Source organism: Photinus pyralis, unplaced genomic scaffold (assembly GCF_008802855.1).
Source record: "Photinus pyralis isolate 1611_PpyrPB1 unplaced genomic scaffold, Ppyr1.3 Ppyr1.4_LG6, whole genome shotgun sequence".
Taxonomy (NCBI): Eukaryota; Metazoa; Arthropoda; class Insecta; order Coleoptera; family Lampyridae; genus Photinus; species Photinus pyralis.
This window is the reverse complement of record NW_022170663.1, coordinates 42654876-42680618: the sequence shown is the minus strand read 5'-3', so window position 1 is coordinate 42680618 and position 25743 is coordinate 42654876. Positions and strand designations below refer to the sequence as shown.

At 35.1% G+C, this 25743-nt stretch overlaps 4 protein-coding genes across 5 annotated transcripts in view; 1 reads left to right on the top strand and 3 right to left on the bottom strand.

Annotated features, from left to right (window-relative positions):
• LOC116174658 (RE1-silencing transcription factor B-like) overlaps positions 1 to 25743 on the bottom strand; it is a 394864-nt gene that overhangs the window by 60506 nt on the left and 308615 nt on the right. The window lies entirely within an intron of this gene.
• LOC116175098 (alanine aminotransferase 1) lies at positions 1498 to 15164 on the bottom strand. The gene is made up of 6 exons (XM_031493195.1): positions 14476 to 15164; positions 6518 to 6824; positions 3327 to 3517; positions 3069 to 3275; positions 2735 to 3019; positions 1498 to 1939 (listed from the first exon to the last, which is right to left on the bottom strand). Exons 1-6 carry the CDS (start codon positions 14773 to 14775, stop codon positions 1610 to 1612), a joined length of 1620 nt encoding a protein of 539 aa, XP_031349055.1. The 5' UTR covers positions 14776 to 15164; the 3' UTR covers positions 1498 to 1609.
• LOC116175104 (uncharacterized protein C7orf26) lies at positions 20931 to 23727 on the top strand. The gene is made up of 3 exons (XM_031493200.1): positions 20931 to 21791; positions 21846 to 22399; positions 22449 to 23727. The coding sequence occupies exons 1-3, from the start codon at positions 21704 to 21706 to the stop codon at positions 22950 to 22952; spliced, it is 1146 nt and encodes a 381-aa protein (XP_031349060.1). The 5' UTR covers positions 20931 to 21703; the 3' UTR covers positions 22953 to 23727.
• On the bottom strand, positions 24081 to 25090 carry LOC116175119 (rutC family protein UK114). 2 transcript variants are annotated; one of them, XM_031493225.1, is made up of 3 exons: positions 24946 to 25090; positions 24673 to 24902; positions 24081 to 24238 (listed from the first exon to the last, which is right to left on the bottom strand). In XM_031493225.1, exons 1-3 carry the CDS (start codon positions 25008 to 25010, stop codon positions 24114 to 24116), a joined length of 420 nt encoding a protein of 139 aa, XP_031349085.1. In that variant the 5' UTR covers positions 25011 to 25090; the 3' UTR covers positions 24081 to 24113. The 2 variants fall into 2 exon arrangements, with proteins under 2 accessions (XP_031349085.1, XP_031349086.1); XM_031493226.1 differs by lacking the exon at positions 24081 to 24238 and adding an exon at positions 24293 to 24538.

Below are 25743 nucleotides of genomic sequence, written 5' to 3'. Positions count from 1 at the left end.
CAAATCTAAAGCGAAGTTAAAAACGAAACCAAATAAGTCATGAAATTTAAACATTGATGAAACCTTTATATCGCTTGGAAAAAATATATCAAACACTAAATATGAAAAGCACACAAAACCGGTACGCAAACATCAAAAACTGGACCGCCATTGCTCCCGCCGACGCCACTCTCTAGCTTCCTGTACTAAATTGACGTCTGCGCAGAACGGGATTTTAAAATTCCTTTAGTAGTAAGATGTGTTGCATGTCTGTAGGGGTTCAACATCACAACACCTACCTTGAAATTAAACGGCCCAATTACTTACGATAAAATTGCAACAATTTAACGGTCAGTGCTGAAAATACAAAAAGATCCCATCCAAATTACGCTCGTACCTTTTATAAAATTCCCCAAATGAGGAAAGGGAAGGCTGGAAAACCGTATCTCCCAACTAACTAGTATCAAAGCGCTTGAAAATTAATTAGGTTTTTTTCTTGTTGGTTCTTTTTTTCCTTGACGTTTCGGTTTGGATTTGCTTCGCGGAACCAAGCCTCGTGCGTAATAAATTTCATTTTTCTTATTCCCTACAGACGCACAAAATTGTGTCTCTTATTTAATTCTCTTCCCGATTGTGTCTCACTTTCCAACACAAAAGGACGCCATGGTAAAAAAGAGTCTCATTTGTATTACGCAGTCTCAGCCGAGTACCTACTACCGAAACGTCCGACATTTTGACAACGAAAGTTAGACGGCGTTGGTTCTAATTGCCTCCTCAGAGTTTCAAACTGTAAGTATGTGGTAATAAGTCAACAGTATACGCCGGGGAACCTCTGAGAAAACTACAACTTTTAATACAGTTCTGGAGATTAATTCATTATCTTTGCTGACAACAGAATTCCTTATTTACTATAGTTGCTGTGAGAGAGCTGTAGAGAGAAAAAGATAGTGCGAGATTCGCATAGGGGGTGTGCGGTCGTCGCTCATAGAAGGTACATATATGGTGGAATTCTGGAGCGAGACAGGTAACTGCGGAAAACGCTAAACGCACATTTTACATCACATCTGCAATATATAAAAATAAACAATTCGAGGAAGTAACTCGTGAATTGGAATAGGTAATTTAAATATGATGTTAACTTAATACAACATTTGATAAGCTAAAGAAAGATTAGCTCGAATAGAGAGACTCGATCTCTTTCCCATTCCGAAATCTCTTACATTACATGATATACATGATTAATTAGGGGACCTTCTCCAGTCCAGAAGGTATCCGAGGGTCCTGGATATGGTAAACTAAAGTTGTATTTCGAGATTAATGCCATCTTTAACGCTCCGGCAACCAAAAATGGGGTTTTAGGCTTGCGAAGGAACACTTATATCAGCTTTGTACCGATCCTGATTAATAAAACGAAAATAATTAACAATTTTATTTTTTAACATGATATTAACAAGAAATGGATACATTAAATGCACGGTTGCAATAAATTAACTACAGCAGCACTTTAGACATGTCGACAACGATACAATAGATATTTATTGTCATACATAAACGACTATTAAGCACAACCTTATACTTAATGGCAAATTTACAAATAATTATTTAAAAAAGTAAAAAAAAATCCGTTATTTTATTTATATTCTTCGACAAATTCTAAATGAAAGTTTCTGAATTTCTCCAACATCGCTTTTAATTTTTCGGGTTGTGGCAAAATGGTCGTACGGAAATGGAATGTTCCCGGTTGCTGGCCGAAGCCCGATCCCGGCACTATGCATATTCCCGTCCTTTCGAGCAGCTGGAAGGCGTAAAATACGTCGGGATGTTGATTGGCTTTCTTCGCGGCTTCGATCGCCTTCGGTGGTAGCGTGATTCTTGGAAACGCGTACATTGCACCCTGCACGGGATTACAGCTGAAACCCTCGAATGAGTTGAAGGCATCGACGACCATCTTCGCGCGAATCTGAAAGAATATTCGGTTAGACTTTGTACACCTGACGTGGTTGTCTAAATGTTGGCTATATGTTTATTAAGTATCTAACTTCATTCAAGTAATCTGTGCGCACGCGTAGATTCCAGATTTACTTCAGGCGGAAAATCAATACACTAATTATAATGAAATTACTTATGAGAAGTTAGTTTTGTCATTGAATAAGCACCTTAAAGAAGTATAACTACATAGGAAACCTGAAATTGGTGTAAGGTGTGTTAAAAGTGTTTAATTACCACAAATATTGAAGGATATTTGGCCTCGGGCGGTAAATAATGACTATTTTAAACAGGGAAACCAGTTATACTTAGGGGCCCTTTGTTTTCCTTGTTTATCAGAGTTGAACAGTGTTGTCATATTTACCAGATCCTTATATGGAGCTAGGTAAAGTTTCATTATTTATTATGTAAAGATAATGGTCCTTAGAACAGTTTTACTTTATTTATTGTTCATTATGATCTTACATTTCAGATTGATCCGCCCTTACACAATATTGTTATTGGCATTGAATAAAAGCTTATTCAATATTTCACTCTAGTTTATTCAAACTCAAAGCGCTTGCCAAAAATCTGGCAAGGTTGGAATTTTAAATAAGTAAAGAAATCTGCAAAGTCGGTAACTAGCTTTAAATTTGTGGTTCACTTTCCCCCACAACAGAGGGACGACAGAATCCTGGGCAGATTTTCTTATTTACACGGGCGTTATACTTCTTTAAAGTGCTTATTCAATGGTTTTGTTTAATATAACGCGGGGAATTACTGTACTTACATTCAATGAGTCTAATACTGCTTGTCTTTCCTTCATGTACATTTCGTAACTGGGCTCTCCTTTTCTCGGTGGATTTACGACCGTATCCATACAAGCCTGGCCGATAACCGTCGAGCACAACATTGCGCTAACCGATTTCAAGTAGTTCACTTTAACTTGCGGGCACATGTTGATCACTTCGGCGTAACCACCGCGCAAACCACACTCGCCCATGTAACCCTTTGAGCAGGACATAAAACTGACCAATTCCATCGAAGAGTACGGTTCGCCCATTTCCATTAATACCTAAAATTGTTCTTTAAGCAGGAAGCACGGCAGAATATTCTAAACAAACCTTCTTGAAGGAAAAGAATTCGGAACCCTCCGCGTAGACGTTGTGCTGATATACCTCGTCGGCAAGAATAAATAGCGAGTGTTTGTGCGCGAATTTAATAATTTCCTGTATGTTCTCCTTGGTCAAAACCTGGCCGGTGGGGTTACCTGGATTAATTACGACTATACATTTCGGAATGCAACATTTCTTGTTTTCCTCTAGCGCCCTCTACAATAGATAACAAGTTAGCAATGTTCCCGTATGTTAGTGGGCGAGTACTTCTAATTCGGCCCCGTCTAACGCCCAGTTTTTCGCCTCGTTCAAGTAGTAGCCGATTTGAGTTATGCCCATTTCCGCTAGCGATGCAGAGTATAACGGGTACTGGGGAATTGGAATCATTACGCCGGGTGGTTTTCCGTTAACAGTGCAGATGAATAGTTTTAGAAAGTTTTTAATTCCGTCGCTCGCTCCTAAAAAAACAAATGAGAATTGGCGAAATTGTTTCTCATTATCAATAGTAAAACTCAGATAATTAATTCTTATTCAAAAGTCAAGTCACGGAGAACAAGGCTCTGCTTCAAATGATGATAAAAAGCAACTTGAGATGTCCGATTTCAAAATTCTACGAGTACCGTTGGCGTAAATAGAGACACCATTTTTACAATACGTTAACCACAGAATAAGACCTTCACAGAACAGAAACATAAATGGCGCTAAATTGTCACTGATTACAGCGTTTCGCGTGGTTGTACGCAGAACTATTTATCGCAGATTCAAATGTTTTTTTGCAAAACCTGTAATTTTGCTCGTTACAGGAAATATTTTTACCGTCGATTTTATACGTACACAAGTTTTCCACATGTCAATTTTGACTTTTGAAAGATTTAAAATATGAACAAGTTATGTGACCGTAAAAAGTGTTGTGTGGCGGATTGTAACAATAAAATATCAAAAAGCATCGTTTCCCACATTTTGAAACAGCTTGTTTTGTGCTTGAAACGCGAAGAGGGTCGAAATGTGCTGTTATTTCTTTCCTATTTATGCAAGGTAAGTAAGAGGTACAAATTGACGCAGAATTATTACCTACCTGTACCTATAGGCGCAAAAGGGTGTAGACTTGAGTTTTATATTTATATAGATGTAGATACTTATATTGTAATTCGTTTTAGATAATTCAACAACTTCCACCCTCGCTTCTCAAGTAACCAGTAAACACCAGGATCAAGTTAACATTTATTGTCAAAAACTTGTGTGACAATTTGCTGAAACGGTTTTATCACCTCTTGGAACAAAAAATTTAGTTCTAAAGATATTTTTTAACAAAAATATGTAGTCCAAACAGCAATTAAAACCAAATATTTCGTAGGACAACTCGTTACGTAAGGATCTTTTTGCAAAGTGTTAACTTCTACAAAGCGTAAGTTGCACTTACTTTTGAGTTTTATATGTAATTTGTAAACATGTAATTTAAGATGTCTGTGTTAAATAATGTAATGTGATTGTATCTAAATACACTTGCAATTTAACAACTGTGTATTCTTTATCTATATTTGTGATTTAGATCGAATTGGGGAAATTACTTCATGGATTTAGAAGCTGGTCGCCAGATGGCGCTACTCTGATTTTGATGCTTTAGTTCACAGTACACCCACCAGGGTCCGCCAAAATACCATACAAATTCGTAACATTGCTGTTTCTATTCTGAGAAGGCCGTATTCTGTGACGTTAACCTCAAAAAGCAATGATGGTCTGTTGTGTATGAATGAAAAATGAATTTGATTTGGTGATAGTTCATGTAGGTTTATTGTAAGTTTAGCGCCATTGCGTCACTTTTTCTTTTACTTTCAGCGAGTATTTAGCGTTAATTTTTAGATTCAGGTGTCGCGTAAATTTTGTGCTGTAACGAAAGGTAATGTAGACTGCAGTTAATGTTTGTTGTGTGAATAGGTAGATTAAAGGAAAGAATTTTAGAGATGTGGATTGTGGGGGTGGGGGAGTAGTAAAAGAAGAGTTAAGACAAACATAGTGATAATTCGGAAGAACTGCAAGAAGCAGTATGAAATAAGCAAAAATTAAACACTTGGCGGGGAAGAAGTCAAGGAAGAAGTATTGGTTGAACTATTTTCTCTGTCTACTCTGAGCGGCCATCGTTTATGCAAATCAAAAACAGTCGATGGTAAAGAATTTCTTCATACACCTTTATGCAGACATCAAATAGCAATGTTTTATCAATACAGAGTATATCATAATTTCTTACAACTATAATACACAATTTAGTGCTGGTTGTCTGCAAGAAACTCCAAGGTCACAACCATTACAAATTGTGCTTTTGTACCAATAACTTTGTATTTTAGTCATTTTGTACACAAATATTGGTTATCAGCAAGAGACGCCAAAATCGTTATTTAACACCAATTTTGTTGGAAAAACCGAAGGAAAAACGGTCGAACACATCAATACCTAATAAGTGAATTTCATGAATTTTTTGTGACCATTCTAGCGATTTGGAACAAATGGTTATCTATACTTCAAAGCCGTTTCGCATACAGCAAAACTGGATGTATTGTAGCACAGTAGATGTTCATTCATGATAAAGAGGGCCATGGTTTAAATCCGGGTATAGTTTGGTAGAGCACTCCCGGTTAAAATACCAATACAATACATAATATCTTCACAACAAGAATTGATAAGATTTTTGAGAAAAAGAAAATAATAATCGGAGAGAAGCACAAGGGCGCACAAAATTACCTAAAAATAAAAGGGGAAATACACATCAACTTTGAAATCATTACAATAATTGCATGTTCCAGATATCCGCAATTATTTTATTATGCAACAGTTCAAGGTAACGTTATATAATTAAGTATTTAAACCGCAATTAAAAGTTATGTTCTAGCGATTATTTTACCGCGAGAATCAATGCATCAAAATAGTGTATTATGTATGAAGTGTTATAAACTACACTTGAGACACGAGTGTTTAATAACGAATGTCTAGGGAAGTTTATAAAACGCGTTAAATACTATAATTTTTCTACGAGGATTCTGTTGCCGCTTGCGTTGTTTCAGAAGGAGCAACAATAACATTTTTCTCTTCATTATCATTCTCTGCGCCCATTTTCTAAAAACAGGAATTCGCCTTACGATGAATGTCAAAATGACAAACGTCAAACTGCCAACTTGATTTAGTCAACAAAATCCAAGCCGTGTTTAATGAAACTTCGGGCGTGTTATAATGGCCGAAAATACCCGAACGGACACCAATCTGTATCTAATTAGTAGTCGTCGTAGTCGTATTTAAAATGACGCTTCGCGCACTATGTCAGTGCAAAATGTGAGATTTTAGAGATAGGAGTAGAAAAAGTCTGTTTGGATTTCGCTACGTTTCAATGTCGAGAACAAGTGAATCTCAATGCCGACAGAAAAATTTCTTCAATTTGAACTTTCGGCAATACGAGGGCACATACTAACCTCCGCAGAGTAAGATATTTTGCCAATCGCTCGGATAACCGTCGCGCCGTTCGATAAATTCGGCGACGTGTCTTCGAATCAATTCGAGACCGGTCGAATCGGTGTAGCACCCGACCGATCCCCTGGCTGCCTTGAGAATGTCCCTCGCCCTCTGCTTCGCGTCGTCCGGAATGCTGGGGTCGTCCAGAAGCGGCGGATAAAGAACGCTACTTAAGACCTGACGTATGAAAGTGATAGGTACTTGGCCCATTGCGTGACAATCGCCGATGTTGGCAGTGATCACTTCGGTGAATGGCTTCTTCACTCCCTGCGAAAACACACACTGTGAGTTAGATGGATGAGATGGCAATCAAGAAAACTAAGAGTAACTTGCAAAGGATAAATAGCAACGGTCGAGATATACTACCATTGTGTGGGCGTTACACGTGGTATCAATTAATTCCAAACACGTGACGTATTATTTTGTTATGATTGCCCTATTTCCGTTTTTAGAGAAGTGTAACACTAGCACCATTCCTTAAAGATAACAAAAGCGCTCATTATTATTAACAATAAAAATAACTGTAGTAGATGGTAAAAAAAGGCATTCTAATTTAAAAATAAACCACATGTTGATTGAATGGGTTAACTACCTCAAAGATCATTCTTTGACTACCTATTCCTAAAATTGTGGTGTCGCTAATTGGAACGTGGAAGTGAGCCAAACCGATCGTTCACAAATTTTAAGATACGCTATACCGAACGGTGACTCACTAGCGGAAGTGCATGTTGCTTTTGTTGGAAATCATTGGCAGTACTAAATAATCGCGTAATTCACCAGGAAATCAAAGAATTTTTGATAAATGAAATAGTTTCGAATGATAATGCAATGAAACAATGAAAAGGATTTTGGTAGTTCTCTTATTAGTGACCAAATTACATATACACTGTGTCCGAGATAAGGATGTCTATCATGGGGATATCCGAAACCATACGACGATCAAATTAGGGAAAAGTTGCGCAAATAATCTTCCTGGTTTGCATTGTTTCTGTATTTGAATAGATAAAAAAAAACACTTTCTCATTGCCACTTTTTCAACTCTACAAGACACCGTTGAGCTTTTCAATACAACCTTTCGTTTCGGAGAAATCATCATCAGCCTTATTTGATATAGTCCGTAACATAAGTTCATGCTATATTGAGCAGCATTTTTGTTACGAATGTACGAAACATAAAAAAAACAAATTGAAATTTTTGGTTTCAGCAGGATGGTGCACACGCGCACAACGCCATAATCTCTATTTTAGCATTCTAAAATTTTCATGAAAATTTCTGAAAAAATTGGCTTTTTCATATCGAATCTGATTTAACGCACTTGCGACTGTACTGTCGGGATGGTAAGCATATGTAACAAAGGTGGTCTCTGAAGTAATCGTTTAGTAACAAACAATTCAAAAAATTTCACCGGCAAGTGCCCATTTCGATTAGTTTGTCAATGTTAACTTTGGTGTCGTATTGGGTAGACGCTTTTTAAGTTTCAATGGCGCTCCAAGTGGCACACAATTCTTCGTGTCAACCGTTCGAATACCTTGAACATTAGCGACACTGGGTTGAGTCATCGAGTTGAGTTAAGACTGCGTAAATATTTATATGCACAACTTCATTCCATTTCGTTGGTTCCGTTTCGGTTTTTCTAGCGGGCGCAACTGATGGAGATGGTAGATTTCAATTGGTTGGAGAACGCAAAGGGCGGTCCCGAGTTTAGGCGAGAAGAAACGAATTTCTGGTTCCGTTTCGAAGTTTCTAACGGGCGTTTTGGCTAAAGTGAAAACGAGAGAAGAAAAAGAGCACGTAAAGGTCGTCGTTTTGACCCTCAAAATTTTCCAAAAAGAGCGAGCCGCGATAAACGGGCGGAAACGAAGGTAAGTGGGCTGTACGTAAATTATTCGAGGAGCATCTGTTTTATCTTAAAGATATACGCACGTACTTAAACTTTAGCGATGGAAAACAAAATTCTTTTGTGAAATTGTGATCGAAAGAACGTCAAATTAGAAAAAAATCGAGGAGAATTGAGTACAAATCCATATCTATTAAGGTGCTAGCCGTCGTAGTCGTCATTCGTCTACTGGTTTTAATTGCAACGCGGGCGGCTCGGGTTCGATTCCAGGTCCATTCAGATTTTTTTTAATTTTATATATTATTTAGCATTTCTATCTTCATTTCGCTAATGCCGGTCGTTTACGTAGGATGTCCCATAGGCCCATGGGGGATGGCATTTCTAGTAAAAACGGAATTTAACGCGTGAATTAACATTACCAATTAATCGCGATCCTCGCTCCTCAACGCATGTTCATGAATTTCAATTAGAAAATAAGCTTTATATTTCCTGTTTATTATGCTTTAATTGGGTGCAGTTATTTGTTCGACTTCAAATGGACTCGCAATGCTATTTACACTTACAGTAGTGTCCGACAGGAAATCGCGCGAGTTTTCTCGCTAGTATAACATCCCAAAAAGTCAAACTTTCCGTTTTCACCCCGTATCTCAGAATCAAAACGTAGCTAGATTGATTATGTTTGTGGTATTAAAAATTTGAAAAAAACCGCAAGTCTCTACCTTTAAAAACAGCTGAGATACACTGAAATCTCACCCAAAATGAGACACATTAAGGTAATTAGGCAGTATAGATTTTTTACGATTTAATCGAGGATTTATTTCAAAGTGAGATTGATTAGCTTAAATGACAAAGGCGTAGAGATTAGATTCATCTCATGAAGGTAAGGTATAATATTAGCCGTGTTGCGATCGAATTTTTTCGTCCACAAATCGCGAGCAAAAAGTACGCATATGGCATATCCAATTTAGGGAACTGAAGTAACTATTTGACGTCCACGTAGGTAACTAAGTTATAGACACATTAAAAATTTGGCCAAAATTCACATAGCAGCTTGGCGCGAACAATACGTTAAATACAAAAATTATTTTAGCACCTTGATGAGTTTGTTGCCAATTTATTCAGCCTAAATTAGATTTTTTATTGTATAGCATATGATAAAATGACATTTTTATAGGTTTGAATGAGTAGGCTAAGCCGTTCTTTAACCGTAAGGATAGATAAAGTGAAACAAATGATTGTGCATTCTAATGACATCTGTCATTCTTATGTCAAATGCACGATATAAAATGATGTTTAGAGCGTATGACAATTATGTTTCTATGAAATCGTTTGCGACTGCAGAACCTAAGCTTGCTATTTTTAACGTCTCTGAATTAAATTCAGAATTGACAGACGCTTTACAATGATTTATATGGCTTCTGCTATAAAATAAAGTTTTGTATTATACACGACGATAAAGGGAAACTAACCATCTCGTGAGAGTTAATTCACTCAATGGTTAAAACATCCCTTTATGGTCTTGTATAATAAATAACTATTTCATAAAACAAAATATTCGCAAACTTGTTAGAAGCAACTTACAATGACATTATTGTTATAGTAAAAGAACTTTCTTTAAAAATAACTTGCTACCAGTACTTTTAATGAGAATTACCACGCGTGGGTTAATGTCTAAAATCTATCATCCACGGTTTCTTTCGTATTCCCAGGAAGCTGAACATATGTGTATCTTTAGAATGTACAAAATCGAAATAAGGACGCTTCTCGTGCTTATGTTCAGCTTAAGATTCCAGTCTCACCGAAATTTGTTCATTTTATTGTTACGACTTAACATGGAATTTCTAAGTGTGTATAATTTTTACACACAATGAGGATAAATGTACAAAACGAATTTCGAGACTAATTCTAATCACTGTAATTTTAAACAGACCGGGGTGAATTACACAAACTAAAGAAATTATGAAATGCACTGACCTTTAAGATTAAAAGCCAAATGTTATCATATTATTATAAACATTTTTAAACAAAACTCCGTAAAACTTTCATAAAGTTACGACACGATATAATTTCCGTTCGATATGGAAAAATTTACCAAACCATATTACGAGGGCGCAAGCTAAAAAAATAATGCAAAAAATTGTTCTTAGCATTACGATATGTCACAGAAAACCGAAAGCCCATACCCATACCCGTTGGCAAAATAGAAATGAATTGATTAAAAATTAGATGAAATCGGCTCTACTGGACCCAATATCTCGAGCAATATCTATGTACATTCTGATATTTACCGCACTTACAGATTAGAAATCGGAAACACGGTTTTAATCAAATCAAATGTAGAGAAAACTGCGACTTTGTTTTTTTACGAGAGAGGGAAGATTAAAAAATTTAGAATCAACCGCTGTGGAAATATTTCGCTTTGAGCTCCCTCATTTTTGAAGTCGTGTGAAGTTAGCAATAAACATTCAGCAATAGATTTTTTATGTGAAAAAAAATTATTATTATTTTATTAAAACGTTATGCCTGCACTACTACAAACAAGGGTTCGAACCTAATCTCATATACCAGGTGACCCAATAAGACTGTTCCTCGGCCATATCTCGAGAACCGTTCGTCATATGACTTAGGGGTAAAAAATAATTAATGGGTAAATATTTTTAAGTTCTAAAAATTACTAACAGAGGGCGTAACTGCCATCTTCAATTTTAAAATTGCATTTTCTTTAAATTTCGTATAATAAACTAAAAAAAATTTTCACGTTTTTAAAGAGAACCAAAAAAAAAAACAAAAACTCAGTTATTTCAAAAACAAAGATGGTGCATTCGTTTAATTTTCCAAGGCCTACCTAAAAGTGTAGAATCCTTTTCCAAACAATCTTTCGCGCCATCGACAAATACCGGAAATACGTCAAATAAGATACAATTTAAGCATTTTTATTAATTAATTAATCTCATTTTCCCAATATTTGAGGTTAAGAACGAGATTTTGAAAAACGGTTTTCACTGGCCTCTTTGGATGTTATTTGGCTACTTTTTCATAAAGAAAAAGTCATATCATTCCATTTGATTTTTTGATTCTTTTAGGATTTTGGATCATACTGTCAAAACTAGCCCCCTGGCGGAGAAGGATTCAACTAAATTAACTATATTTAGGTTGATTCTTGTTGCCCAAGGAATGCTCTTTTCAACGATACCAAATCGTTACAATCGGTCGAACGGTTAAGAAGTTAAAGCAGGTTATTGCTAAAACAATTGAACGCCCCACGCCATCTTTGTTTTTGAAATAACTGAGTTTTTGTTTTTACGAAAATGATAGATAAACTGGTTTTCTTTAAAAATGTGAAAGTTTATTTTTAAAGTTTTTAAAGTTTAGTTTATTATACGAATAATAATAATAATGGCCTTTATTCACATTCCGTTCAAAAAAACACAACTAAAATAATATATCCCACACACTCCGGACTTTTATACGGAGTGTGTCAATCGTAAGATGGTAAAATCCGAGGTAAAATCAAAATTTGAAAATATTCGCTCGGTACGGGGGGAAATCAAAAAATTGTCAATTTCAGAATGAACCTATATTTTCCTAGTTAAAATCGATACAGAACAAGATTTATTACGAAAGTTTTTTTATAATGATTGTTAAATAATCTCTCGTTAAGTAGTAAATATAAGCGGGGTCAGGCAAAAAGTTATCGGACCTAACCTCAGTTTTTAATTGAACACCATGTATATTTTAATTTAAAAAGATATTAAATTCTTTTTAAAAATATAGCACTAAACAATTTTAAAAAAATTTAGTATTGGTTCAAAAATGTTCAAAACAGACCTTAAAAATGTTTTTCAATTTTTTTGTATAGTTTGAATAGATTGAACCTTTTTTTAAAATTTGTTTAAATCGTTTTGGATCACTGGAATCTTTTTTGAATATCAACCCGACAGCCGATTGCAGGAAAGCGAATTATAATCAAAATCTTAGATTATTTGCCAAATCTGAGATTAAGCAAGAATTTTGACATTGACTGCATACTGCAGTATAAAGCCAATCAAATGTCTTAATACCGGATTAAACAATAATCCTGGATTATTTTTTTGTACAACTGGCCGCAAGTGTGTTACATTTTAGAATTTAATAGATTAAAATATACGGAGTGCTTGCTTTAAAAAATAAGGTTAGGTCCGATAACTTTGTTAACTGACCCCGTATACTTGTTCGTATCTCTTCAGTGAGTGAATATTTGAAATTTCAATTTTACCATTTTAAGTTTGAGTCGAGGTTTGATCCAAAAATAGCACCTACTAATTTTACTTTTTTTAATAGCACCAACAATTGTGGAGGGTGAAATTTGTAGGAATCCATGAAATGTTGATAAAATCCCTTAAATCTCGATGAAATCCGTGACATCTCAAGGAAATCCTTGATGAAATTCACGAAATCATACTGAATTATGAAATCGTCGTGAAATTTGTGTTTTGGGTAAACCACACTACACATGTTGGAGATATCTATTAAATGTTGATAAAATCGGTAAAATTTCGATGAACCTCTTGAAATTCGTGAAATCTCGATGAAATCTGTGAAATTTTCATGAAATGCAAGCAGCCCTCGTACAACATTTTTTGTAAGTGATATTATAATGTACATAGCAAACGAGTCATTCCCTCGGTCATTCCGATCACCCTGTATAACCTGGAGCTTTTTAAGGGGGTTTATTTAATTCAATTTCATCTTTTAAATTAGTGGGTGCCAAGTTTTTGATTTTCAAGATTTTGGTTTGGAAAGGGTCAAATTTCCGTAAGGTAATCGCATTAGAATTTTCCTCGCTTGGGACCCCCCGTATATATTAATTTCTTTTTTAAACAGTCGCCATTTTATATACGTAATAAGTTTCATCATATGCAAAATTTTTTTGGTGTTTTCGTAAGAAAATCACGATCGCGCACATTTGTTTCCAAACGCAAGGTTCGAAATAGAAGAAGAAACAATTTACTTATATAGATTGATTGTCAACCGTTAATGAATAATAAGCATTTCAATGAACTTTGAATGTTTAAAACGCGTAAACAGTTTAAGATTCGTGGAAAAGAACCATTTTATTGTTGGCACTTGTTTCAAGTTTTAAAATCGTAATGCAACAAGTGCATTACTACAAATTATATGTACTATCTGTACTAGTACCGCTTGAGATAATAATGCAATTGCCAGTGATTACGTAATTGTTGCTTAGCAACACCCTAGACACTTATGTGGTCCCATTATCAACCAAGTAATCTGAAAGTAACATTAGTAGTCATCTTAGATAAATAGAATGTGTGTTACACATTTGATTATTAAACAAGTGGATGTAGTATCATTTTAAAATGGGGTACACGATTTCATTAAAACAAGCATGGGCATGCGCAAAACCCATTAGCATCTGCAGATACAATTTTTTAGAACAGTCTTCCCGAGCGGAATTCAAGCAAATATTAACTGGAACTTGTATGGTAATAAACAACAAATAGTGCAGCATTTTATGAGGGCCATTGCTGTAATTAACGTCTCCCTATAAACGGTTAGATGAATATCATATCAAAGTAATATATTAATTTATTTCAATTTTGGCTAATTAGGTAGCTTGTTTTTGTATTTTTAAGTAGACAGGGATCCGGTTTGAACAAATGCCACTGAAGCCAGTAACGTGCATACGATTTTATTTTGGGGGCTTGACTAATTTTTGTAGTAAATTTTGCTGTTGTGCCCGAAGAATGAAGTTGAAATTAAATAATCTAGCGACCCTGTCGAACAACTATCAATTATGAGGATGTACGCCACTGACCAAAGCATTTATTAAATTTGCACGTGTAAAACAAAATGCATTCTCTTTCCTACTTTCATTTGGGTGCGAGATTTATAGAGACACAATTTTAAATTCTCACGGGTGCCGCTTGCATGTGGGTTCAAAATGCGTTTGAATAAAATTAAAAATAGCTCATTTTATCAAGTTAAAATGATTGAGACCGATTATTTCTTATTTCGCACTTGGCTGATGTATTGATTAAAACAGAAAAGACAAGAGAAAAGATATAAAATGGAAATTACTTGCTGCAATTCCTTGGCGATTTGCGTTGCCCTAATGACGATCGGTCCGCGGACCGCGTACTCCATAATCTTCACATTTGGATTGAGATTGTCGTAATTGAGACACCGATTCTCGTGAGCACTCGCGGCCATTGTACGCACTGGCATACGTCGAAATGTGCCTCGCACAGCTGCAACTGATTTATTTTGACAATCACCTGACTTCTCCAGCGTAGCCTGCGACGCGCTGCTAAATCGGCGCACCCGGACTCCATTCCTACCGTTAACGAAAGGAAATACCAATCGAATATTATTGGACATATTTTATTTGTCGTTGGAGTAGGTCACGTACGAAGTAAAAGTTAAATTAAAAGCTGCACTTTATAAAAGTAAGGCTCGGTTCGAGTCATGCAACGCGTTCCCACCACGAGCCTACAACTGATCCAAAATCGTCCAGAAATGAGCGAATAGACAAGATGATCGTAAAAACAAACAAAAAATGCGTTCGATAGTAGAAATTCTTTGTATTAAAATTACGTAATGCTATATGTATAAACGGTTAAGTATTAATTGAGATTTGATATCTAATGCACTTTACAAATTAATCACTGTACCGTTCACGTTATTTAGATAGTATTTTAGATTTCGGTGGTGAACTTTAGCATCGATTTTTTGGGCATGCCAACAAGAATGAAGTTGAATTTAATCTAAGTAATTGAAACGTATAAACGTTCGCAAGGTCATGGTTGGCAAATATAACTCGCTGCTGAATAGTAACCAGTTTAATATAAGTTTAAATTTATCAATTTGCGAGTGGCGACATAGATATATTTTTATCAGAATAGAGATGTATGTGGGGTAGTTAAAAGATGGGAAAAACTTTAGATTCAAAGCTCAATAAAAACTAAAAGAAACAAATGAAAGTTGAATTTTATTTTGCTGTTTAGGTTTAACGCATACAGGAAGCTACTAAAGGCGACCACACACTAACGTATATCTCCAACGCGTACGCGTGTCCAGATTCACACTATCTTATCAAAGAGTTAGTAATATTCTGCGATCTTATTCTCTCCATGGATACTACTAGCACAGCTTACAATTGCGTACTAATGGTAATTTTGTCCTTTATTGTCACCAAAAATTTCGTTGCGTACTGAAAGATGTCCCTGAAGATAGAAATGGATTTCTTGTTCTTGTTTTCATTCAATTTTAATGACTGGTGTGTCGTTAAATGCTTGAGCCCATGGCCAATTTGCAGGTGCCATATGCTAAAGCTATTAAAATATTATTTAAAAAAAAGTAAGTAACCTCTGGTAGTAATTTTATGTTGGATTTATATTGGCCATTTTTTCCATATTTAGCGTTTAGCTTATTGGAGAATTGCATATTTTGGGTGTTTATAGACTAATGGTGCAATTTACGCAAATTTTGCACTGATGCTTTCTTGTAGAGACTTTCATCGCCTTCTTAATGTTCATGTAATATGCATTTGATTAAATACGGAGAAAACTAAATTCCATAAAACATTATTTTATGTACCTGCGCAAATCAGGTACGTTTGAAACAAATGCTTACACAGGCAACCTACTATAATTAATATTGAACTGTACGTATACCAAACCCATAAAAGGCACAAAACGTACCTTAAGCCCTCGGCGTAAGTAATGAACCACCTCCCAGCTCAGTATGTAATCTATCATTTGTGCCAAAATCACATTCACCACATTTAAAATATCTAGAAACGTTAGTGATGTTTTAAAATGTGTTTGTTAAGAGCGGATTTGTAATTTGTTTCATAATCACAATCGGCACATTTAAAATTTTTGGAAACTTTATGTTTTAAAAGATGCTGTTTGAAGTTTCCTTTAACATTTGTTCCATAATCACAATTAGCACATTGAAATTCTTTAGAAATTATATGTTTTAAAAGATGTCGTTTGAAGTGGCGTTTATTATTTGTCCCATAATCACAAGCACCACATTTAAAATCCTTAGAAGTTTTATGAGTCAACAGATGTTGTTTGAAGAGGTATTTACGATTTGTCCCATAGTCACAGGTAGCACATTTAAAATTCTTAGAAACTTTATGTGTCAAAAGATGTTTTTTGAATGTGTCTTTATAATTTGTTCCATAATCACAATCAGCACATTTAAAATCCTTAGAAACTTTATGTTGTAAAAGATGTCGTTTGAAGTTTCTTTTATCATTGGTCCCATAATCACAATCAGTACATTTAAAATCCATAGAATCTTTATGTTTTAAAAGGTGTGTTGTAAGAGCGGATTTATAATTTGTCTCATAATCACAATCATCACATTTAAAATCTTTAGAACCTTTATGTATTAAAAGATGCTGTTTGAAGTGGCGTTTAATATTTGTCCCATAATTACAAGCAGCACATTTAAATTCCTTAGAACCTGTATGGGTTAAAAGATGTTGTTTGAAGAGGTGTTTATAATTTGTCTCATAATCGCAAATAGCACATTTAAATTCTTTAGAAACATTATGTATTAACAGATGTTGTTTGAAGTTCTGTTTAACATTTGTCCCATAATCACAATCAGCACATTTAAAATCCTTTAAAACTTTATGTTTTAAAAGATGTTGTTGGAAGTTGGGTTTATCATTTGTCCCATAATCACATGAAGCACACTTAAAATCTTTAGAAACTTTATGTTTTAAAAGATGTCGGTTGAAATAGCGTTTATTATTTGTACCAAAATCACAAGTAGGACATTTAAATTTCTTAGTAACTTTATGTTTTAAAAGGTGTTTTTTAAGGGCGGATTTATGATTTGTCATATAATCACAATCGGCACATCTCAAATCCTTAGAAGCTTTATGTGTTAAAAGATGCTCTTTAAGGTTGCTTTTATAATTTGTCTCATAATCACAATCACCACATTTAAAATCTTTAGACGCTGTTTTACACCGAGTTAAAAGATGAGGTTGAAAGTCAGAGTCGAAATCAGAGCGTTTCATAAAAACATTATGTTTTAAAAGGTGTCGTTGGAAAAACTTTTTATCATTTGTCCCATAATCACAAGTAGAACATTTAAATTCCTTACAAACTTTATGTGTTAAAAGATGTCTGTTGAAGACATGTTTATGATTTGTCCCATAATTGCAAGTAGCACATTTAAAATCCTTCGAAACTTTATGTTTTAAAAGATGTCGATTGAAGTGGCGTTTATTATTAGTCCCATAATCACAAGCAGCACATTTAAAATCCTTAAGAACTTTATGTGTTAAAAGATGTTGTTTAAAGTTGCTTTTATAATTTGTCTCATAATCACAATCAGCACATTTCAAATCCTTAGAAACTTTATGTGTTAGAAGATGGTTTTTGAAGTTGTGTTTATCATTTGTTCCATAATCACAATCGGCACATTTAAAATCCTTAAAAGCTTTATGTTTTAAAAGATGCTTACTAAGCGCGGATTTATAATTTGTCTCATAATCACAATCGGCACATTTGAAATCCTTAGAAACTTTATGTGTTAAAAGATGTTGTTTCAAATTGCTTTTATAATTTGTCTCATAATGACAATTAGCACACTTAAAATCTTTAGACGGAGTTGAAAGGTGACGTTGAGAGTCAGAGTGTTGCTCTAGTTCTTCATTATGAAGTGATGTAAAACACTTTGCACGAATGGTAATTTCGTCCTTTATTTTCACCAAAACCTCGTTGCTTACTGAAATGTGTCCCTGAAGAAAGGAATGGATTTCTTCTTCTTGTTTAGGTTCGATTTTAATGAGCGGTGTGTCATTATCTAAATCCATACTGACAACAATAATTTGATAAATAAATGTTTTTTGGTATTATAAACAATACAGGTTGAATTTACACCACACAAGTAGGTAATTATTTGTTATAATTTAAAACAAATTTTAATACAATGATGGATTACGGGCTCTGGGAAATCGAATTTGTTTTTAAACTGTACCTACGTACTCTGTTAAATATACGAGTGTTAAATAATAAACGAAAGATCCTGAACTTTATTGTTCAGCCATGCTGTACTTACAGCGTGTCCCAGATAGAACTCACTATAAGGACAAAACTGTTTTTCTTTTTGTTGTGTGTGACTAGACCTCCATTGCGCTTATTGTCCATGATTATTATCGTAGACTATGATATGATTATAATGTATGATACAATCCCTTATTCAGGCTATAGATTGGCGGCTGGCGGGCAGGGGCGAAAATTTTAGTGCTTGCGTACATGTAACTTTTGTCTAGAGCCGGCCCTGTTTCTTCCCCTAGTACTTTGTTCCACCGAAGAACACGCTTGCCACAAATCATGTGATTTGTGGCTAACGTCGGGAGACGGGAATCCAGTATGCGTATGACCAAAGCGACATTGCAAACCTCTTTGAGTCAAATTTTTTTTAAACAAATAATTGATACTGGTGGCTTGGTGGTACTCTAAATTCAAAAAATTCTGTTACTAAGAAAGTAAGTAATGTCTAGTTGCCCTGGAATATTGTTTAATACGACATAATATAAACATTATTATTTTGCAATGGATAGAGATAATGACACACCACTCATTAAAATCGAGCCAAAAGAAGAAGAAGAAATCCATTCCTGTCTTCAAGGACACATTTCAGTAAGCAACGAAGTTTTGGTGACAATAAAAGAAGAAATTACCATTCGTGCACAGTGTTCTAAATCTCTTTATAATGAAGAAGTAAAGCAACACTCTGACTTTCAACGTCACTTATTAACTAAGTGTAAAACAGTATCGCGAGGTTTCAGATGTGCAGATTGTGATTATGGGACAAATCGTAAGCATCTCTTCAGACAACATCTTTTAACACATAAAGTTTCTAAGATTTTTAAATGTGCTAATTGTAATTATGTGACAAATGTTAAAAAGTACTTCAAACGACACCTTATAAAACATAAAGTTTCCATTGATTTTAAATGTGCTACTTGCAATTATGGAACAAATCGTAAACACCTTTTCAAACGACATCTTTTAACACATACAGCCTCTAAGGTTTTTAAATGTAGAGATTGTGATTATGGGACAAATGATAAACATGTCTTCAAACGACATCTTTTAATCCATAACGTTTCTAAAGATTTTTGTGCTGATTGTGATTATGACAAATGATAAATGCCGATTGTGATTATGGGACAAATTATAAATCTGATCTTACAAAACACCTTTTGAAACATACAGTTTCTACTGATTTGAAATGTGCTACTTGTGAGTATGGGACAAACAATGAACACCTTTTCAAACGTCATCTTCTAAAACATAAAGTTTCTAAGGATTTTAAATGTGATGATTGTGACTATGAAACAAATTATAAATGCGACTTTAAACGACACCTTTCAAAACATAGCGTTTCTAACGATTTTAGATGCACTAATTGTGATTATCAGACAAAAGTTAAAAAGTACTTTAAACGACATATCTTAAAGCATACAACTTCTAATGATTTTGAATGTCCTACTTGTGCTTATGGGACAAATGATAAATACAGCTTTAAAACACATCTTTTGAAACATAAAGTTTCTAAAGAGTTTAAATGTACTCATTGTGATTATGCCACAAATTATAAGTACTCATTCAAACTACACGTTTTAAAACATAATGTTTCTAAGAATTTTAAATGTACTACTTGTGCTTATGAGACAAATGATAAACATCTTTTCAAACGACATCTTTTAACACATAAAGTTTCTAAGGATTTTAAATGTGCTACTTGTGATTATGGTACAAATCATAAATACCTTTACAAACGACATATTTTAAAACATAGGGATTCTAAGGATTTTAAATGTGCTAATTGTGACTATGAGACAAATAGTAAGTGCTATCTTAAACAACACCTTCTAAACCATAAAGTTTCTAAAGATTTTAAATGTGCTGATTGTGACTATGAGACAAATTATAAATCGTGTCTTAAACGACACCTTCTAAAACATAGGTTCTAAGATTTTTAAATGTGGTACTTGTGATTATGGAGCAAATGATAATTACCTCGACACCATTTAATAGATTTAATAGATATGTTTCTAAAGACTTTAAATTTGCTATAGTCCGTTTCACTTTCAGATGTCCGTGCAGTAAAGGAATGCGCCTGCGTCTATTTTCCAGTAGCGCACCATTTCAACATACTTTAGGGTTTCAGCTAGGATCTACAACGTTTCTATTAATATGATATCTATATAAGTACATTTTAATGTTTAATGATTTTAGGTACATGGTAATTACACTTGGTTTAATTGCATATATTTTTGGAATGCATTCTCAATAATTTGTACCTAATGCACAGAATAGACCTTTACAGAACAGAAACATACATGGCGCTAAATTGTCACTGATTACAGCGTTTCCCGTGGTTGTACGGAGAACTATTTATCGCAGACTCAAATATTTTTTTGCAAAACCTGTAATTTTTCTCGTTACAGGAAATATTTTTACCGTCGATTTTATACGTAACTATGATACAAATTTGTAACATTGCTGTTTCTATTCTGAGAAGGCCGTATTCTGTGACTTAATGTGCATGAGCAATTGTTTTACCCATTTGCACGCCCATGAACATTTTAAACGTGTAAATAAAACCAGGCGATCCTTTCAAACCCTTATTGCTATGGAGCGTACTTTTCCTATTTGTCCGCTTTTAAATACTGGTTTTCAAAAGGAAATTGCGTTTTGCGGCTCTTTAAAATTTTTCGCTATATGCACATTCCTTTACTGCACGGACATCTGAAACGGACTTTAGTTGTGTTTATGAGACGACTAATAAATATGACTGTGAGCAACACCTTGTGGGACAAAAATTTCCTGTTTTCCGTGTGTTGTGTTAAGAGGTCACCTCATATCTCTTCGTTTCGACGTTAGCATATCAGATTTTAAGATCAAGTGGCAACATTGGAATCTCCGCGTCAAAATACGATTCCCGCTTAAATTTAAAAACAAGAATGACACTAACGAACGGATCGTCTAAGGTAGGACCCCTCACGTTATACGAAGATACACATACATGGGTATAAAGATCATACTCAGAAATTAAGTAATGTCTGATTAATCTAGATCTCGACATACGGCACTATCAATTTGGTATCAAAACTATTGTGTCAAAAAAACCTTAATTCAATTGGCAGCACTGCACCATAGAATATGAACAGCAGCAAGCACAAACTCTGTGGTAGCAAGTAGCAAATGTACCATAACCTCAACTATTTTAAAGTAAATAATAAATATTTGAGGAAAATCAATGCATAATGACACAATTATCCGGTCCAGAAATAAAAAACTCATTGAGAAAGTTAGATTATCCGTTATGTGCCAAAGAAGCAATAATAAAAATCGGTAAACTTGAAAAGTTTTTGAGATTTCTGATGTATTAGTAGCGATCCATTGCAGGACAATTAATTTGCAACCGCATTCCAAGCTTGAAACATATGGATTTAGCGTTAGATCTAATGGCCGAATTAATTTTCTGCGAGATAGATCGAAGAGGAAATAAACGGCAGTCACCTTTAACTTCGCTAGATGAATTACAACTTTTAGAGATACTGTACGACTATATTAATGGTACTAGTAATGAAACATCGAGAAATGCAGTATTCTTGTCGTTATTTAGCGGTACTACGGCTATGATGAGGTCAAAGATATTGGGTAAATTAATTTCGGTTGCAATTGGTATTCCTGCACCATGCGTATTGTTTTCTGCGAGTGTTTGGATGCAACAGTTAGGAAATACGTCCCCCAACAGTAAGCAATTGGCAAAATCGTTAATTAAGGACTATTTCATCTTGTCGCCTAGTAGTGTTCCTAAATTGAGCGTTTTGCCTCACATTGCACCTCAATTCACAGCTAATTTCCTGACGGCAGTTTCCAATTTGTACTTCAATGATGGAAACAAAAACCCAATTCTATTTCCCCCGACAAACTTACTGGAAATGATTACACTTTGGGTATGTTTTCGTTGTTGCACTGCTTCAGTATCAATGGAAAGTGTTTCAGGTTAAAGACAACACAGGACTGTGCATTGCTGCACAACAGACACAATCGTCGTTACCACCAGGCGCAATAGCAATGGAAGCTACTACCCCAATAGCGGGCCTACTAAATTGGACTATCCTGGCACCTCTTCACGGTCAAACTTCCGAGTTGTACGGAAAACTACATCTTGGTTTACTAAACAGTATATTGGAGATACAACCGGTTACTCCGCCCCGTGCCATTTCCGCCGCGCATCTCCTGCAGCCATTGGGCAATATTATTAGGTACTTAATTGACTATCAGAGAAAATGTAAGGAAAATGATAACGGTATTGATAAACAGAACAGATTAATTGAAAATGCTGAGCTACAACTTAGTTTAGATCGGTATGCGCAAGCGATTCAGGTCGCGTTGTCTGTTAACTGTGTTTATGGTAATATGGACGACTTTTTCTACCAACTTACACAGTTACCACCAAATCGTTTATTGCACATTGTTACACATACGCATAAGTCCAATAAATGAATATTTTATATACATTATTAATCGGTTGACTGGGCGTTTTTTAACAAAGCAAAGCAACCTTAGTAAACAAATGCAGTGCAGTGTTGTCACCTTTTTTTATAAGACTGATTTAAAGTAAATATTCTGGCATTGAATTGAATTTAGTTATAAATTAAATTCCACTAGACATTCTAGGCTGCACTGTCATGGCCGTATGCACCGACAAATTTAAGTGAGGCTTAGCTTGAGCGTAGCTTAAAATAATATATACACATAAAATTGGAAGGATTTTAAATGTACGGATTGTGGCAGCCTTGTAGAGCCTAGAACGGCACTCTTACTGCACTACACTACCTTTAGAGCCACAAAAGGAAGCAAGTAAACGTGGGAGCTTATTTAAGTGAAATTTAACACAATCAATTAAAGAGATGTACGATAAATCATTCTTCAGAGTTCATAAACTTTTTACGTTAGTACAGTACAAATTCCATAGAAGTAGCTTCTGAATTCTTAGCTGTTACAATTAAACAAAACCTATTCCACAAGTAACGCTCTGTAACAAATAACAATTCTTTATTTTTTCACATGCCTTCTCATTTCCTCATCAATATAATTATCTAAATCCTTTAACGGTTTATAATATACATGTACTATTTGTGCACCTGCTAACATTGTAAGCATAGCGGCACTTAAAAACGTTACATATCTGGGCCATGAAACTCCCGCAGGCATGCTTACACTTTTCCGAGTTCTTGTTCGACAGTATTTTTCGCTTGTCGACGTTTGTACGTATTATCTGCAAGTTGTAAATGTTAATCTATTAGGATATAACGTTCCCTTGGGGTAGTATTACAAAAATTCACTTCACCGACTCTCCAGTTGATCATTGAAAATTCTAGGGCAGCTCCAAGGATAAAGAATATCGGAAGAAATCTGTAAATGCCGAAGTATCTTTTACCGGGCCATTTATTTAGGAAATTGCGAAAACGAGTGTTGTGAATATTCATCGGGGCCGGGAATTACATAATTTCTTCTCTTACATTAAAAGTGTGAGGTTATACGCGTCACCTAACCTAAAATTATCGCCAGTGACGTATCTACCAAGGACATAACGTCAGTGGCGGAGGTGCATAAAAAAAAACTCCACGCTTAAAAATTGTAATTATATTTAAGGCCAGAGTATTACAGTTTTGAGGACATAGTTTCCAATTCGCCGGTTCCTGCGACGACCTCAATCTCGACCAAAGCATTGAGTGGTAAATTTCCCACCTCGTAAGCGGTGCGCGCCGGGTTGTGTTCCTTGAAAACTGGAAAAAGAAAATAAAGGTTTCAAATGTGCTAACAAGAATAAAACCAACAAAATAATAATGCAATTTAATTAGTACTCTTTTAACACAATCAATTGATAATACTTGCTACGTGCGTTTATTGTTTCCTTAAAACTGTGCGTAAAAGTGAATAAATAACTTGAAGCTAAACAGTGGCTTTAGTTCATGAGACCGTTTTTACTTCTCCAGTTGCAGCAACGACCTCAATCTCAACCAAAGCATTTAGTGGTAAATTTCCCACTTCGTAAGCAGTGCGCGCTGGATAATTCTCTGTGAAAACTAAAAATACAACATTACCACCATTGTACTGCGGTATTACGGTAATGACGCACGTGATAGCAATCATCTCTTAAATCACAACACGCTTTCAGTGCTATTGCATCATGGTAGATTATGGGTTTCGACATACTTACACTCTTTGTAAATTTCGTTGATGGTCCCGAAATCTTTGATATCCTTCATTAAGACTGTTACTTTGATAACTTTGTCGTATCCGGAGTCGGCGGCTTCAAGTACATGACCTAGGTTTACGAGGGCTTGGCGCGTCTCCTGTTTAATTCCCCCAGAAACCATTTTCATGGTGTCTTTATCCAAACCCAGACATCCTGATACGTACACGGTGCGATCCCAAACAACGGCTTGACTAAAATATGCGTTAATCAACGTCACCATTACCATGCACTTACTTATAAGGGGCTACCGGTCTTGGTGCCTTAGGTGTGCTGATCAACTTTCTAATTAAGTGTGCCATTTTTTGGTAGTACACGTGAAACTGTTTCGCGATGTAAACAGACAGAGAAACTAAAATGGTTCTACCGCATTATTAAGTACAATTCGTTATCATTGCCCTCTGTGATGCAAGCCATTACGTAGCAATAAATATTATCATTGGCGGAGTTTACTTATTTATTTGAGAGTTCATGATAATATTGTGTACTTACCTTTTCTATTTTCGTAAGGAATTTTGAGCGTTTTAAGCGTTATAGATGTATAAAACACGGAATCGGCCGCGAATATGCAAAAAATTGAGAACAATATTCATTGTTGGATCCGCACAGTCATGGTATTTAACCTTTACCGATTAAATAGGTCACATTTTTAATACTCATTTCTCAATCAATTATTGCTACGTTGAAATGAAAATCATATCGCAAAGTGCATGACATGAGAGTGCTTTCGGTGTACCTATTTCACTGGCAAAGTTGCAAAACGATTCTGTTATGAATCTACTTAACCCTGAAGTTATTTTTACCTTTCTTCACCTGCTGGATTTGAAAATTTAAAAAAATAAAAATTTTGTTGGGCGTATTTTAGAAATGCAAAATTGTATCGGTGAGACTGTATATAGATTAAGGTCTTATGGAGAAATGTTAAAATCCTGTACGAGAAAATTTTTGATGCGGTTTTCGCCGGAATCGAGGCCGACAATACGATAAAGGTAATTACGACCACTTCCGGGCGCCTATTCTTCTATTAGTCCTTCA

What these genes read in the sequence shown, in the direction of transcription:
- LOC116175098 (XM_031493195.1), bottom strand. Translation starts at nt 14,775, where the DNA reads ATGTCCAATAATATTCGATTGGTATTTCCTTTCGTTAACGGTAGGAAT. An exon ending in TCGCCAAGGAATTGCAGCAA is followed by an intron (nt 6,825 to 14,475) that starts GTAATTTCCATT and finishes GTGTTTTCGCAG; the next exon opens with GGAGTGAAGAAGCCATTCAC. An exon ending in AATTCTTTTCCTTCAAGAAG is followed by an intron (nt 3,020 to 3,068) that starts GTTTGTTTAGAA and finishes GAACAATTTTAG; the next exon opens with GTATTAATGGAAATGGGCGA.
- LOC116175104 (XM_031493200.1), top strand. Translation starts at nt 21,704, where the DNA reads ATGACACAATTATCCGGTCCAGAAATAAAAAACTCATTGAGAAAGTTA. An exon ending in AGAAGCAATAATAAAAATCG is followed by an intron (nt 21,792 to 21,845) that starts GTAAACTTGAAA and finishes GATCCATTGCAG; the next exon opens with GACAATTAATTTGCAACCGC. An exon ending in TGGAAATGATTACACTTTGG is followed by an intron (nt 22,400 to 22,448) that starts GTATGTTTTCGT and finishes AAAGTGTTTCAG; the next exon opens with GTTAAAGACAACACAGGACT.
- LOC116175119 (XM_031493225.1), bottom strand. Translation starts at nt 25,010, where the DNA reads ATGGCACACTTAATTAGAAAGTTGATCAGCACACCTAAGGCACCAAGA. An exon ending in AGACCGGTAGCCCCTTATAA is followed by an intron (nt 24,903 to 24,945) that starts GTAAGTGCATGG and finishes CGCATATTTTAG; the next exon opens with TCAAGCCGTTGTTTGGGATC. An exon ending in CAACGAAATTTACAAAGAGT is followed by an intron (nt 24,239 to 24,672) that starts GTAAGTATGTCG and finishes TTCTTTTTCCAG; the next exon opens with TTTTCAAGGAACACAACCCG.